General features: G+C 41.8%; 1 protein-coding gene across 3 annotated transcripts; it reads right to left on the bottom strand.

Annotated features, from left to right (window-relative positions):
* Positions 1-1295: 1295 nt before the first annotated feature.
* LOC130696669 (glutamate receptor 1-like) lies at positions 1296-16200 on the bottom strand. Of its 3 annotated transcripts, none has more exons than XM_057519776.2 (18): positions 15963-16196; positions 15659-15792; positions 14972-15133; positions 12260-12387; positions 12066-12195; positions 7690-7946; positions 5029-5193; positions 4763-4963; positions 4589-4699; positions 4384-4497; positions 4190-4310; positions 4024-4118; positions 2854-3272; positions 2481-2679; positions 2157-2401; positions 1849-2095; positions 1716-1787; positions 1297-1648 (listed from the first exon to the last, which is right to left on the bottom strand). In XM_057519776.2, the coding sequence occupies exons 2-18, from the start codon at positions 15762-15764 to the stop codon at positions 1631-1633; spliced, it is 2790 nt and encodes a 929-aa protein (XP_057375759.1). In that variant the 5' UTR covers positions 15765-15792; positions 15963-16196; the 3' UTR covers positions 1297-1630. The 3 variants fall into 3 exon arrangements, with proteins under 3 accessions (XP_059351463.1, XP_057375759.1, XP_059351464.1); XM_059495481.1 differs by lacking the exon at positions 2854-3272 and adding an exon at positions 3467-3825 and having other exon boundaries at positions 1298-1648; positions 15963-16195; XM_059495480.1 differs by having other exon boundaries at positions 1296-1648; positions 4589-4963; positions 15963-16200.
* Between the last annotated feature and the right edge of the window lie 1012 nt (positions 16201-17212).

The following is a 17212-nucleotide window of genomic DNA, read 5'->3' as shown; positions in this document are numbered from 1 at the left end:
GTACTACAGTAAGGAACCAAGAAAAAAACTTACGGATATCGCCAAACAGCCATTTGGTGGAAGGAATAACCATTTGGAGAAACGGAATAACATTAATCTAACCTGTTCGTGGAAAACAAAAGGAAACCACGTGCAGCTAGCACAGCAGCTAGCACACAGCTAGCTCTAGTCAGCGTGCGTCTGCTAGCAGTCGCCTTTCGACCTCATCGCCTACGCAGGAACAACAAAAACCTTTATTATGGGTATCGAAGAGGGTCACTAATGTACTACCTACTAACCTGCAATATGGTGCATACCATATACCATATATATATACTGCATACTGGTGTTAAACACATTAAGGAAAACAAAAACATTTGGTATCGAAGAGGGTCACATCACCCGATGTTTAGCTGCCTGCATCCATGAACCGTCTTTCAGGCCATGGGGAGAACTTACGAACAACCTACGAGTTCTGATTACCTTTTCTCTACCATCAGTTTTGTGGGTCGATCTTTAACGTGTAGTGAACGGTACTACAGATCGTTTTTTTGCGCCATTTTTAGCCACTTTATAGCAGGCATGGCTCTTCTTTTTTCTTCTTTCTTCTCTCCTTTTTTCTTTCTTCTTCAGCTCTTCATTTTTTCTTTCTTCTCTTCTTTTTTGAGCGTTGTATGATGTCGAAGCGATGAAGAATCTTGAGAATCCGTTGGAATGAAGATGCTGAATGTTGTAATCCGATGAGATGAAGATTCTTGCATGATGATATTGGTGGGAGGTGGGAGGGCGGAGAGGGTGGTGGGTGGAGAGAATGGAGGACTATGGAAATTGGAGGTGGCGGGATTCGAACCCGGGGCCGACAGAATACAAAGCGTGGTTGATAACCACTGTGCCAGGACCGCACATTCCAAACAAATATTTCTTTAGATCATATCATTCAAATAGGCATTATGTATATAAAACAAGTGAATGTAGTGTGGCGCTGTGGCATAGTTCGCGGCTGCTATTCTGTTTTCTCGAGTTCGAATCTTTGTTATTATATTATTACTATATTATTATATTTGTTACTATATTATTTATTATTATTATTTTATTATTTTGTTAATTCTTATAATATTTATTAATTTTATTAATTATTAATTAATTATTTTTTTTATTATATTATTTATATTATTTTTTTTTGTGCATTTGGCAACGCATTAATATTAATATTTTTTTTTGCTGAATCATGAATAGCAACAAAAATTCAAATAAAACAAGACACATACAATGACCAGCTCATATCAGCATCATATGTAAATGCAATGTATTTTTTTGTCCAACAGAATTGACGACACAAACCATTAAATACTTTAACAAAAAAACGGAAAACGGATAGGGAATTTCACGTAACATCATATGCCACTTGTTTCAATAAGCGGATTTTCATGGATGGATACGATATCAAACAGCTTACAATTGAACAAACTTCCAATACACCTTCGGTCATCCAACACAAATATTTCTCTCTGCAATTTCCGAAGAATTACTTCGGAATAATTCTTCAATTAAACCAAAAATGCATCGAGCATCGTGGAAAATAAAAAATGAGATCATTAAAATACCCTGGTGACAATCGTTCACGTGTAGTTCATCATAAGAGACCCGCCATTCACGACACTGTCGAATTCTGCATTAAATAAGAAAATATTTAATCGCATTATTACGCAATATATGAATTCGATCGGCAAACTTACGTGATGGAGATGGCTGAATTCACCGGTAATAGAAATTCGAGCTTTGGCTTTCATGGCTTCTGTTAATGAAATCTTAAAAAACAACAACACACATTTTAAACGTTTCGCTTAACGAATATGAATTGAATATTACTTTGTTCTTTTTAGCGTCGACGCGAGACCAATAAAGGAATTCGAAAAAAGCGACAGCCAGTGCGAGTACGAGTCCACCAATCAAAATGTAAAAGATTCCAGCTACATTACTCAACGACAGCTCGTTCTGCGTCGTTTCCTGTTTGTCCGCATTGGCGCATTCGCCCCGATCGTACCACCATTTGTTAGTCAACCGAGCCAAATCGTCGCTTTCTTTGAGCGACAGAACGGCCAAGTTTAATTGCTCTCTTTAAAAAAAAATAAGATTCATTAATGTTTTCCTCGAAAAATGTAAAGCGTTATCGTTACCTCAAAGGTGAACCGAGAGGTGTGGCCACTCCGAACCCCTTGGTATCGAGATTACGTCCAACTTTCATTGTGTCGCACGGGTAACGCTCGTTGACGTAGTCGTTCTTGGGACTCTCGATGAGTAGAGCGTACTTGCCCTTGGATTGACGCACTCGGCGGATGCCTTCGTCGTAAGTGCGGACGAAGACATGCTTCCTCGAGTTCATAAATTCCCACATTCGGCTGTAAACGGCGAACTTGGAATTCTACACGATTTGCGGGGGCAAAGTAAATCGAAACGTGTTTTGTTAGTTCCATTTAGAAGATGGGCCAACAAGTTCTTACTTTGAAAAAATCCAGCGTCGTTCCGGAACTGATAGTTCCGTATTCTACTTGCGTTTGACGGGCGAGATCCTCGGCCGAGTTGATGGGCGTCACCATACGTTCGACAGTTAAAAAGGCGGCCAAGTTAGCCGTGTACGAAGAGATGAGGATCAATGTGAAGAACCACCAGACGGCGCCCACCATTCTTCCCGATATCGATCTAAAAACAAAGGCCAAAAGAAAAACGGGCAAAATAATGCGAGAGGTACGTTCGTCTTATTAACTAACTAACTCAAAAAGGAGAAATGACAAGCCATCGATCGAGGTACTTGCTACTGCGAACGGCCATTGGTGTGTCTCAAATGATTGTGCTTTTGAATGAACTGCGACATACCTAGGAGAGATGTCGCTTCCTTGCTGCATGAAAGCGCCCAGCGCGAACCACAGCGAATTCTTAACGGAGAAATGATTGGTCAGCATTTGCGAAGAACTCTCCGACGATTGGCCGTCGACGTCTGCGTTCGACGTCTCGGCGATGGGCGTGAAAGCAACGTGAGAATCTTCGATTTTCCATTCGGCGCCGCCGAAACGGCTGACGACGAACAGGACGATGGAGACGCCCAGATAAGCGAACGTCATGCACATCCAGACTTCCTTGGACAGCGGGTCCATGAAACTGAAGACGCCCGGGAATTTCTTCACCGGTTTCTTGATCATGATGCTGATTCCGAGGTCCATAAAAGGTTTGCTAAAATCAACAACTCGTTCCCGGCCAGAGTTGATCGTCAGCGCCGCCACAGCCAAATCCGCTTCCTGCCCAGGGAATGGTGTGTTTTTGTTTTGCACAACAATTAATTCCCACCATTAATTAAAGCTCACGAAAGGGGAAAACAACAACAAAAGAGATTGTTGTTGGATCGATGGCGGCGTTCAACATCAGCTGATTTTAAGTACCTCGATCGTTGGACGGTTAAATAATACACTACATTTCTCCCATGATGTTATACCTGGGGACGGTGACGTTGCCGGCCCTGAGAAGCGATCCGAGTGTGAACCAAAGGGAGTTGCCCAGCGTGAAATCGTTGACGTATTGCTTGATGGACGAGGAGCGACGAATAGCGCGCCATCCGGATTTCGACCATCGATGGACCGAGAAGAGGACGAGAGAAACGGCCAGGAAAATGGCCCCGACGGCTGCCCAGACTTCGGTGGCCAGCGGCGACATGAAGGACAAGAATCCGGGCTTCTGTTTCATCGGCTTCTTGATCATGATACTGATGCCCAGCTCCATAAACGGAGCGCTGAAATCCACCACCCGTTCCCTGGCGCTTGTGATGGTGATGGCTCCCAGGGCAACCTCCGTTTCCTGGGCAGCATTTTTTGATGTTGAAAATATTGCTTAACGACGACATTGACAAACTTTGCGAATCGGGTGATTCAAACAAAATTATTGAGCATGACATGACAACGCCGCCATCGTCCTCCGTTTTTACATACAATCTCTCTCGTGTTATAAACAATCCCTTGCGCACATGTGCAATCGATGTTTGTAATGGAAACTTACCCGACGGACCAGCTCGCCGATGATACCGTCCCATCCGCCAGTGACGTTAGGATTTTCGTTACCGTATCTGTGATCCTTGACTTTACGTAACTCGTCTGTTTTTTTTTGTTAAAGAAATTTATAGTTTTGCGTGACTATTTTTTTTTTTAATGCAAAGATAACGTACAATTAATGCCCAGTTTGGCGGCGATGAGATCCATCATGTCTTTGCAATAGCCTTCGAATCGATCGTTGCCCGTCAGCTCTTCGCCGCCTTCCGTCTTCCGCATCATCATGTACGGCTCCTCCTGAATTTTATTAACAAAAGATTTATTGTTTATGTGTTTGGTTCACGAGATGGCAGTAGTCCAGAAAGGTTACCATGTACGTCGTGACAATGTAAGTTCGATTTTTCTCGAATTCCGGCGTGGCCGGTAGTCGGACGTACTTGGCCGGAACCGTTTGGAATCTCGTTTGCTCCGACCATTGTCCAATCTGATAAGAAAATCAAATTTAAAAAAAAAAAAAAATTGGGCCATTGCGTTATCAAAGATCTCATCGTATTGTGAATTCTGTGTAACTTTACTTTGACAATGTCGCTGTTAACGGTCATTTCAACGACGCTGAGGGTAAAATTTTCTCTTCTTCCGTCTTCGCCGAATCGCAAACTTCCCGTCAATCCTTCCAGATCCGATTGCTGAACAGAGATAACCATCATTGATGTACACACACGCGAGTAAAACATTATATTCAAATTTACTTTGCGAGCAAATTTAGCGATACGGTCGCCTTGCTCCCAGACGGCGTTGCGGGAGCAGTTGAGCGCCTTGGACGCGTTGGCCAACGGATCGCCTTTATTGCGCTGCAGATAAGAGCGGAACGTATCCGGCTTCTTTTTCAGCATCCGATTGAAAGTGTCTGCCACTAAAGTGACGGCATCGTAAACCAAAGCAGCTTGTGCCTACGGCAAAAGTATTAGCAAAATTTGAATTTTGTTTGTGCTTTAAATGAATGTTTTTTTTTTACTGGAATAAATGGTTTGCCAGCTCCAGGATAGATGGCTGGATCCAAGGCCTCCCATGTGCGGAAAAACTGCTGGACAATGGGGCGCTCCGTATCGATGATTCTGAATCCGGTGATGTTAATCGCTCCGTATTCTTTGACGCGCTCGTCCCAACGATCATCCATCACCTTAAAGAGTGACATTTGATACAAAGAAAAGATTTTGGGTGTGTGTGTTAAGATATGCGATAGAGGAAGGACATTAGCGTCACGCTGTTGGAGATAAATGGATCATTTAAAAACGAAGACGTTTATGTGGTAGGCTACAACAAGCTGCTAGAAGACATCTTCTTCTTCGGTGGACATTGTGTCTACCATAAAAAGGAAACGAACAAGATGGTTTCTGAAATCTTAACGACAGTATTCTATCTCATTATCTACCCGTTTTACGAGGCCGCCAAAGCAAGCGAATGGCAGGCACTGGTCGATACGAAAGCGGAACTGACGAACCACAAACAGCATTTTTTTTTTTAAATCGAAAAACTCAACAGGATGTAGAGAAAGTACAAAGAAACGCTTCAAAATCAAATTCAAAATTCGTGAAAAACGCAGTAGATTTTGCGATAAGTTTTCCCTCCCATTTTCAGCAATTTAGCGTCGTCCATCGCTTTCAACGGAAGGCCTTAAAATAGCCGAGTTTCACTGAACCGTATAGTCCGCACTCTTATTGCACGTTTCCGCATCAATAGTCAACAGTTTGCAACTTTAATTTGTCTTGCCAATGGATCCCCTTTTTTTTCCGAGAAAGACCCAATGCCTCACGACACAGGTGAAACGTGAGCTGTCGTTTTCAAATGTCGTCTCCGTCTACGAAAAGAAAATCCTGTTGGATGACTAACAGGTGTGGCTATTCAAACGATTGAGCATTAAAAATAAAAAAAAGAGGGGAGGGGATAGATTCCATTTGAGCGGGTTGAAAAGAGAGAAATGGTTTTGAGATTATAAAAAAAAGAAAATCAAATAGGGAAGGAGGTTGTTGCGCCCAGGATTTATTGATCTAGGAAACTGCGTGAGACGAAGCCTCTTCTAACCTGGATATCTTGAAGAAGAAAAAAAAAAAAGACGGCGGCTGTAAATAGAAACTTTTCTTTTAGAATAAAAACACTAAAGAAAAAAAAAACAGTTTCCAGGCACAAAATTTCTTTTTAGATGGACCGTTTTTCTCTCCCGTCAAATCCAGCATCCTCTGTTTGTTTTCTTTTTTTTTTTTCTGTTTGCCTAGCGGTGTTTTATGGCCGTCTACTTGCCACTTTATGCAGCCGACGAAATATGGAAATCAATTCTCGGTCACCCGTTTTTCTTCTGTCTGCGTTTGCTACTACCAGTGACGATACTCTCTCTCCCCGCTGTTTTTTGTCTTTGTTATCCAGCAATGCTATAACCCCATTTTCACTCTTTCTTTCTCTCTCTCTCTCTCATTTCCCAAACGAAAATGGAATTTTCTTCTACAGAAAAACTAATCACGTTTTCTTCCGTTCTCTCTCTTTTTTTTCCCCCAGTCTTTGTGCCATAGGGTTGTCGTCCACACACACACACACACTGTCTAAAGTATAGCCATTCCGCCGGAAGCGAGATGCCGGTCGAATGGAGCGCGCTCAAGCGGATTCAAAGCCATCATATCTCTCTCTCTCTATTTTGTTTTCTTTCTTTTTTTTTTTTTTTTTTTCAAAAGGTTATCGTTGTTAAAAATAGTGCGAGAGAAACCTAACACACATAGTATAAAAAGATAGGATGTTTTCTTTGGAAAAAAACGCGCGTGCATGCTCTATAATATCCGCTGAAATGACGTGCAGTGCTATTACTCATCCGACCGGAGGGGGGCCAAAGGCCGTTCACAGCCAGCGTTCCAATGGCCCTCGTAACGCGTTAACGGCTTGATAACTACCACAATAGAGGTGGTGGTGGAACCATGCAGCGGACGCATATACATAGCAATTGATGATCTATACCCTTTGCTTCATCTCATCTGCGCTGCCAAAGGGTAAAGAAAAATCAAATAACCCAACTTTTTTTAAAACTAGATATCTACATTGGGCTGTTGTAATGAAATTCTTGCCCCCCCCCCCCCCCGTCCAATCTATACAGATGATATGGAAGCCATGGCTACCTCTTTTTTGTCCAGCCTGCGAGGCTTTCTTTTATCTTTTTCTACCGTTCAAAGTGGACGCAAGTCCGGCATCGATCCCGTCCACATCCACATGACCGAGATTTCGGGTACGAAATAAAGGGAAGGACGAATAATAACTCGTCGGGTTTCTTCAGGCAATATAGAATGCAACCATCAGGAACAGCACTAGACCCGTTGTGTTTGCTGTCCCCCCTCTCTCTCTCTCCACATATATAAGATTCTGGGGCTATGGTGCCGATGAAGCGGATGCATTACATTACGTATAGAATATAGACACACGTACACGCCTCGTCTGTTTTCTACGATCACTGACTCCCCTCAAGTGTGAACAATAAAAAAGATCCCTTTCTTCTTTTTTTATTATTATTCCCTGCTTTCTTTCACCACTCGCTTTGCTTTTGAAATTCCCGTTTGCTACGCACAAGAATGTCGTATTTTTTTTTTTTTTTAGCGATCGCAATTAGTTTAAACTAACGATACGCACGAAAATGGCTCACCAATCCACTGAGGAGGTAGTGATAGTTGCGACGGCCCAGATGGACGTCTTTGACGTGCTGGATGATGATTTCCGAAGCCAGCGAAGCGCTGCAGTCGAGGACGACGAATTTGCGGCCGTACCTGTCGATCGACTCCAACGTCTGCAGGAACTGGATGGCTTCCCGGTAATTTTCGACTCGACGGACCATCTCGATCAGTAGGTTGTTATTGCTGCCCGGTTTGATCCTCTGGTAGAGCTCTTGTAGCCGCAATAAACCTTGTTCAATAGAAAAATATTAATATAGAAATGAAAATCATATTCAGCTTTAGACGGACTCTGCAATTATTCAGCGTTAATAGGAAAAAATAAAATAAAATAAAGAGGATATTCTGTGTGATCATTATCATCGCCATTACTGGACTGTTGGATTATGGTAGGAAAACGCCCAGGGATCTGAACGATGTCGATTCGCTTTTAATGATGCCACTGATTCTTTCATTTCCATCGGATTACTGTCCACATCTTCCGTCGCCCTCCCCCCCCCCCCCAATAAAGTATTATAGACCTACACTGAATGCTTACGTTATATATATATATATAACAAGCTCGTGACTTGTATAGCCCGCTGTATACAAGGGAGATGCGTACTGTCGCGCAGGATATACTAAGCACATCTACACAGCGACATCAAATTGGATTCCCAACCAATTCTCTATTGCCAATGCGTGTCGTGATCGTCTGACGTACGTAACGCTTAAGTATTAAGACTTCCCCAATAATCCAAAAGTCCTTTTTAATGGCCAGCGTTTGATCGGCAAAAGACAATGGGGCTGATAACAAAAAGACAAAAGGCGCAGTTAGATATAGCCGTTTTTGGTCCGAAAAGAGTGTAGTAAAATGGTAGTCCATATCTAATGAGATGAGTAGGCACTCGGGAAATAATACAGAAGAGGTGGTACGTGACTCGATGGACACTTGGAGCCCGCTCTCCATTTTCTTTTTGTTTTTTGGCTACCACCAAATGTCATCAGTTGACCAAGAGAATGAAGAGACAAGGTTACCAACGTCTATTCAATTATATCGCATATCGGTCTATATTATCTAATGTTGGAATTCTGGACGATGCTGTTTTGTTTTTGAACCGTGGACAGATATGAATCTCTTGCGGTAGTTATGCGCACTAGATGCCAGTCTCGTTAATTTGGTACGAGCACAAACTCTTAACTGGACTGATGACAAGACCTGCGCGTTAAATCCCCCCTCCTCCATGTCCCAAGTTTCGTTGGGGGGACCTTCATTAACGTCAACATATTTATTGGTTAGAGCACACACGTACTTTTACGTTAGGGTTCTATTTAAGGCGAAAAGCTAACGCGTAACAAAAAATCAATACGTTAAAAGATGAAGGCGAATGGTCACGCGGCCAAAACAATAACTCAGGAAAAAAAAAATCGTTTATGTCTTGGTTAGAAGAATACTTGCTTACGTTGCTATATTTAGAAAGATGAAAAAAAATGGCGAGAAAGAATGAAATATGAAACAGATGTTGCTCTTTGTTTTTCGTATCGATTTGGCCACAGAAGGAGCGATCGATAACGAGATCGCCTCACTCCTGTATGTCTTCCAAATGTAAACATTATGCCCTTTCACGTGGTGTGTATACAGTTGCCACCACTCTTGACATTTTTTCTTCAACAACAAAAGGAGGGTTTTAAAAAATAATGTACATCGCAACCGCAGTTCATCCAAGCGCGCGATTCGATGGCTGCAATAATCACGACCTCATTTCGACCCAAGGAATTTTCTAATCGTTCCCTACAAAAAAAAAAAAAAGCGAGTTGACGGGGTATGGGCCACACCAACTGTTTAACCAAATTCCATCAAAACGGGGCTTTCACTTTCATTCTGGTAGACTCAATCTCCTATTTTCGTTTAGATACCCTAGTAGCAGTTTCAAAAAAAAAAGAGGCACGTGTACTCTACTTATCGATCCGGCACACACACACATCAAAACTTGACAACATTCCACCATATGTACGGCTTTATAGTATTGGTGTCAAAGACTCTCCCTCCTTTAACCGAAATAAATGCCCACCCCTTTCCAAAAAAATAAATGTTGTCATTTTACGAGGGGAAGAAAAGAAATAGTATCTTTCTTAACAAGCCTGCATGTGACTGAATTTTATATTAGACGGGCTTTAGAACTTTAGCCGTCCGATGTATAGCAGATGTGGAGCCTTATGGGTCGGACATAAAGGGATGGCTATTAACATTTCGGCCGTCGTGGAAAGCTGCGTTCAAAAGCACTTGCATGTAACAGCATCGAATGCCGATTGAATCAAATGCTGGACCCGACTTTGTCGTGAATGACCAATAAGCTTTGCCTCTTTGCCCAATTGGATGCAATAAAAAAAGAATTTTTTGTTCGATGCTTTTGGTCTAAGTCGCAAGTTTGGTATAGAATGGACGAGTGGACATGCAAGGACCCGCTTCCTGACACACGTTGCTGAAATTTGAAACGGCCCGATATTGTAGTGCGCAGTCAAGTGTGAAACATTAGGTACACTCACGCAAACACAACGACCAGAAAAAGATAAACAATAAAAAGAAAAAGAACAAAAGAAGATAAAGAGGCCTACAAAACTGTGCGTTTTTACTGATAAAGAGCAGCAAAGTCGAAACGGATGTCTTCTATTTTCTTACCCAGCACATTATGTAATTTTTTTTTTTTAAGAATCTGGGTACTGCCTACATCTGGAACTTTCTGCCCATTCCTGAAACTTAATCTTGTTGAAACTTTTCGTCCCGTAACACAATTATAATACGTATCGACCTGTCTGGACTGCAAGCAGAAATTCGGAAGGACTTTGCGCTTGAAAATGTTCATTTTGAAATTGATTAAAAGGAAAAAACAAAAAAAAAAGTCGATGTGCTTATTAAATGCAAAATAGGCTGTCCAATCAAAAGACACAGTGGTTATGAAAGATGCGCAATTGTTTTCTTTAGTAGTATTCGGCATTTCCATTCTTGTGCTTCGAAATAGGATGTGTTAAACCGAGCCGCCCCATTCAATCCTATTAGCGCACGCTCGCTACATTGCACAATAGACGAAAATACAAGAACATGTATCGCCTTTGTAAAGCAGCTCATTATGCATACGCAACTATATGTAACAATCCCCTCCCCCCGTCCGCAAAAAGCCCCCATCACAATCGATTCAAAAGATGATGAATAGCTCCTCGCACGCCCAAGTCTTTTGGTTTAGATCGCACGGGATTGATTTATGGTAACAAAAGAAAAAAAAAATACACAAATATGTAACAAGAGACCAATCAATCAAGATAATGTAAGCCGGGTCAATGGAACACAATTTCAATTGGTTCAACGAACAAACGGATGTTTTTTTTTTTTTTTAAAGATGGGAAGGTTGCGTCTAGAGGCAAGAGATCAAACGACATGCGAGAAAAGGATTAAAGGATCCAACGTGTAATCAAGCGTTCGGAGTTGTCTCGTGAAACAAGGAGTGGCTTTGCGTCTTGTTTGAAGTGTCTACATAATAGGGCGTGGTTTTTCAAAGCTTTATTTCTATTTTGTAGTTTCATCGTGACCTCATCGCTTCTATGCACCCAACCGCAATGTATTTATTTTTTTTTATCATCCCAGTAGCCCAATTCTCCCCCCCCCTTTTTTTTTCAATCAAGAAAGAAAAACAGGAGCGATGCCGAAAGCAGGGAAGACTGACGGGGAATACCCTGAAAAGACGGGAGCTGATGGGTTCAAATCGAATTAGTCGCAGCCGAGAGACTTGACTGATGCGCTACGCATCTTGCCCAGCACGACCAGCAGTCAGCGCCCGAAAGACTCGGATCTGCCGAGTCGATTGGATTGCCATGACAACGCCGTCTCTTTTGACAAGAAGAGCTTACTGCCTAGACGACTTTCCTCTTTTTTTTTTTTTATTGCAAAACAAGAAAAGAAATCTTTTCTTGTTTTTCTGCGTTTGATTTTTTCCTCGTGCGTGTGTAAAAGAGCGGCTGTTTTTCATCTGCTGTTTTCCTCCGATTAATAATAGAAAAAGAGAAAGTTGGGGGAGCTGCTTGTCTTTGTCGACACTGTTTGCTTTGTAACGTCTACACCGAGAGGCGGAATTCTGAAGACGTGTTGTATAGGAAGAAGGGGGGAACCGGAGATTCGTGGAAAACGATGTTAGATGTTCGTCCCTTTTTTTTTCATCTCGAATTCCCTTTCGTGCTATCTTTGCATAGAAATAAACAAAAAAAAAAAGGGGGGAAAGCCTGTAAATAAATAATAACCTGCTCGACGCAAAGGCTAACACGGTTGCGACGACGCTGTGACAGATGCGGCTTCCAAAAAAAACTTTAAAAATAGGCTTACCATCGTGAGAATCGTAGATGTAAATAATATTCTTCCAGCCGTAGTAGGCGATAACATCGAGGATGGCTTGATGATACTCGGGTCTTAGGCTAAGGGCGTAGTCCATCAGACCCGACGTCGGTACAGGAACCTGTTCCGTTTAAAAACCTTGTGAATAAAACATCAAATTAAAAAATAGAGATCATCAATTTCACCTTTTCGGGGAACCAAGGACTGAAGAACGGCATGTGGTACGTGTTGGTGTAGGAGTGAATGGTGCTGAATGAATCGGCGCTGACGGCGCCCAAGATTGCGAAGATGCCCCTCGACAGTTGCGTGCAAACTGAAAAACAAAAATCAAACAACATGTGATTACATTAGTTTCGATAGTCTTTTGCATTGATGCCAACTATAGCGCCTCGTGACAAATAAGAAGAAAGTAAACAATGGACTGCGAAAGAACACAAGATTATTGACGACCTCTTGCTATTGAAGTGCAAGAAAAGGATTGAATAGAAAAGAGAGAAACCAAGCGCATCCGCTCGCTCGGATGAGATGCTTTTCTATCGTTGCTACTTCTTGTTTGTTTCCCTCCTACAACAGCGTGATGTACACACAACGCCCGGGTGGCCTGCAACTTTGCCAAACTCGATATCTTTCACAGGAAAAATCACACAAGTTTCGCGTGTTTTTGTACGGTCGTGTTCGAGTGTCAATGTTCTTTCTCCCATCTTGATCGTGCACATTTCACCATTGAATTCAGTTACTTGGGTGCGCTTTTTCAAAAGCCCCGATTTGCGCATTTTCTCTACGTAGAGCGTTGCCTCTTTGTTGCATTTCGTCGTGCTCTTCTTCTCAAAGTGTCACGTCTTTCTCTTTCTACAAATGAAGCGCACAAAAGGCCTTTTAAGAATAGCCTCTTTTTTTGTCATTGCCATTTCCGTTTCTGTTTAACTCTTTTTTTTTTTTGGTACGAAAAAAAGGATACAGGCCAAAAAAAAAGAAAAAGAACTTGCATTCGAGCACGATTGAGAATATGAACCTTCTTTTTTTGTGCGTCCGTCCCCATTTTTCTTTCGCCCGAGTGAACTAACGGAGAATAAGAGCTTACTGCGGTTCAATGATCCGCTATTGAACGATTGATGACTGCCGTTGTCTGTTGCTCGCAGAAGAAATCAGAAAAAAAGAGAAGGGATTCACTTCATTTGGCTTACTGTGTACGGTCGTATCAGTTTTCAAGCTAGACGAACTGGAATAATCACGCAGACCTCTACGAATGTATTCAAGGAAACTGAAACTTTTCACGAAAGGATAAAGTCCCTTTGGGAAGAGCTTCAAATAAATCCTTTTTTTTCTCTAGACGCATACGCAACAGTGAGGGGGGAAAAGGAGAACAGAGTCAATTATGAATCAGCCAACTCTAAATGCGACATGGTGAAATTCAAAAGGGGGGAAACACCCTGCGAGAAATTGATTTTAAAGATTGAGTAACCGCCATTAAACGCTCTAAGAAACTCGGTTCTTTTCTTCTAAAAGTATCACATTTAAAGTTAGTGTCGGATCTGTGAATCCCCTTTTTTTGTCGTTGCCACCATCACGTACGACATCAATGGCTCTCTAGGATATTCTTTCGTGTCTTTCTCTCTTACATGCGATCGAATGATGCGCATTCCCAAACATCGCCCACTCTCCAAAATATTTTCTTAACCCACAAGTTTTTCTTTTTTTATGAAATTCCACATTACACGTAGGATGATGAACCTCTTACTAGTCCTTGAAAGGAGGATCAAAAGCTCTTCCATCCTTCGGGAGGACAGAAAAAAAAAAGAGAAAAGGCCGCAGGGATTAGGTGACTTTACGTGACCGACACTCGCAACTCTTAATAAGAAAAAATCATCTCCTTTTTTTTTATACCGCTTTGCGCTATACACTCGGACTAAACTGCGTTGTATGCACGGGCTTCTATTATCCTTTGTTCCCATTAAGGACATAAAGCTTCCCGACGACGTCCCCGTGTTTCTTTTATAAGATATATTTTGTTTTCTTAGACGACATTGAATGCGACCCTGGCTAGAACGACGGCTTATGGCGTCTGAAATAAGACGCACGTATAGATCACGGTTATGGTTGCTTTACCCTTTTATTTTTTTGCTACGTGATTGCATCTGTAAAAAAAAAAGAAAACAGACAAGAGTAATAATAAAAATGTGGGTAGAACGACGCGAAATTGTGGGGTTTGCTGGGGAAGATAAAACTTGATCTTAACAGCTCTGAAAGAGTTAAACGCATTAATTCTTTATGAATTCAAATCACGGCTGTTAAAAACAAATCAAATTATGACGACGTGTTTGGGACGCAGATCGATTCTGTCGGTTAGTCAAGTGGCTGCCCAAAAAGGAAACGAAACGCACATCACGTCCCTTCGCATTTAATTTCTATCGCTGCATGTAGAACACGTTAAGTTAGACAACGCCTCCTGTCTTTTGCCTACACCCTTAACGCACGTAATTCACGTAATCTTTCCATCGCTGATGTTTTCCTTTCTCGCCAACGGGCAGAATGAATGCATATCTTATCGTGATACGCCGAGCGTGTGATACGTAATTATGCAGAACCAGCGGATACGTAACCTATCGATTTATTACACGTCCCTTTTACGCTGGTCTTTATTTAGTACCTGAGCCTTAGGGTTGTGATAAATTTCAAAAGTATTTACGGAAGGAGCTTGTGGGAAAAGTTTGAGGGGCTTATCGACGCTTCATTGAATTTCAAACTAAAAAGGATTGGATTTTTTGGCTTTTTCAAATCGTTTGGCAATTTTTTCGGATCCATCAGACACAATGCGTATTGCATTATAGGTCTTACGAAGGCTTATCAGTTTCTAATAGACTAGGTATTAGATTTGTTGGAAGTGAAAAATGACTTACTGAGTCGAGAGAGTTTGACCGTGTCGGCCGTGCTGATAACATCGACGAAAGCCTGGAGCTCGTATCGACGCCCGTTGGCGCTTTCGTTCATCCGGTTAAACTGGGAGACGGCGTGCCGGAAAGCGGCCTGCATCTCGTCCGTGCCCACTTCGAAAATGGCTCCTAATAAATGTGGAAAATTCAGTGTATAGTAAGACGGCAAAATAAACATCATAGAAAATGGTAAAATCAATTTTCCTGGGAATAGAAATTGAACGCTAAGATAAAAAATACAAGGCGAACCCTTTACTTGCTGGTTACAAATAACCACTGAAACTAAGAGTACTCGTTATTCTTCCCTCAATTCACAATGAATTCAAAACTTCAGTTAAGTACCCAGTGAGATCACAAGATTCTACGAAGAAGAAGCTCAGGAAAACACGATAAAAAGGCAAGATAAATGCCTTTTCATGTGGGATCATCCGTCTTAATCGAAAATGAAATAATAACCATCTTGGTTCTTCGAACGAGAATTGAGATATACTTGTGACAGGAGAAATAAAGAACTGCTATTGTCGTCTGATGGTACCACAAATTTCAAAGAAATTCGCAGCCAATTACCATAAATATACCTCAAAATTGCGGGGGAAAACCATTGATCAAAGGAGATATTGCATCAAGAACTAAAAAACTAAATCGTAGGCTTACCGATGGGAATCACTTCCTGGGCTCCGCATTTCAAATGAGGACGTTGAATAATGGTCAATAGACTGACCAGAAGGAAGAACGTGGTCGATCCTTTGGCCGATGCCATTCTTTTATTGCCAAAGTCTCGTCGCAGCCTGATGTGGAAATAAAAATAGGGCATCAGTTACAAACCGTAGATAATAAAAAGAACATGGGACAAGAAAAAAACCATAAAAGAAAAACAATCAACAAGTTATCACACCATCAACCTGACACAGAAAGAATGTAAAGCTGAGAATCAAATGTAAAAAGACTTTGCTGTTACCCTTGTGTCCTGAATCGATACGATGAAGATTGGCTCCGAGCCCGGCCGTCGTGTGCGACGTCGGGAGCTGTGGTCGACAAACTAAAGCTCGTCGTTAGGGCATCTCTAGTAGTCTAAACACTCAAAAGCGTGAAAGACTTGGCGTGATGGTGGTGGCTGGAGAGAATGAGTTGCTGGATGCAGTCTAGCAACGACGCAGAGGCTATGCGCACAAGGAGCCACTGTAAATGTGGCGAGTAACGATGTATCGGATGGTTTTCCTTTTCTTCAGAAGACGGAACATAATCTCGTGTTCGTTGTTTTCTGCACTAAAAAAATTTGGACGTCGTTATGACGATTTTCCTTTTCTTGGGAGACATTGCATCATGTCGACCATCATACCATGAGCAGCTTGACATTAGTCGTAAATTCTTGAGGCCTGTTAGCCAATGTTCAACTCATCTGAGGAACTAAAAAAAAAAAGTAGACGTCTTTATTTGAAATCTCAGCCTTGTCAAACTGTCACGAAAAGCTTGTGCTCTCAATCGAAAGCGTCTTGTGAAATAAAGGCGCCCATGGACTTAGGGAGAAAGGAAAGCAGTTCGACGACCGTCTGAAACAGCCGGGCACATCGACAGCATCCAGTTTTGACAGCTGAAGGTATTAGAATAATTGAAATAGAAGGAGCACTACCATTCCGTCGAAATCGAAAGTTCATCAATCTTTTCTCTTTCGGATCTGTTCTTTTACTGTATGTAAATCTGTTTGATAAGTAAAAATCAGTAGGAGACGAGTGAGCACGTTTTGCATTTTCGAGAAATGTCTTCTGCTATTCCTGTTTTGAGAAAAGTCTCCTGCCATTGGCTCTTTTCCGTCGGTGCTTTTCTTTGCAACTTACGGCATCTGTAATTGGTCTATTATTTTTTCTTACTTTTTAAAAAAAAAAAGAAGAGGGCCATCAACGTATATCCGAATACTAAGCGGTATAAAGGCTTAGACTGAGGGGAGCATCAACATACATATACATAGACGTCAAGAAACGTCGGGAGAGGGTTGGAACAGTTCGTGAGGCTGCAACTGCGAAGGCATAACCTGATTATTCATCCGAGAGAACTTTGAGGGAGATTTGCATCCGCTAAGCGCCTGGTTTTGTTTTCATGCTTCAGCTCCCTCGTTTAATATTCTAATCGACTCGGGTGCCTTTAGAATAAGCCGTGATAACTTCATACTATTGACTTCATTTATATCATAATTTTGTTTTGTAGTTTTTT

Source organism: Daphnia carinata, chromosome 5, assembly GCF_022539665.2.
Source record: "Daphnia carinata strain CSIRO-1 chromosome 5, CSIRO_AGI_Dcar_HiC_V3, whole genome shotgun sequence".
In the NCBI taxonomy this organism is placed as follows: Eukaryota; Metazoa; Arthropoda; class Branchiopoda; order Diplostraca; family Daphniidae; genus Daphnia; species Daphnia carinata.
Note: the sequence above shows the minus strand (reverse complement) of the source record. Positions and strands in the feature narration are given on the sequence as shown.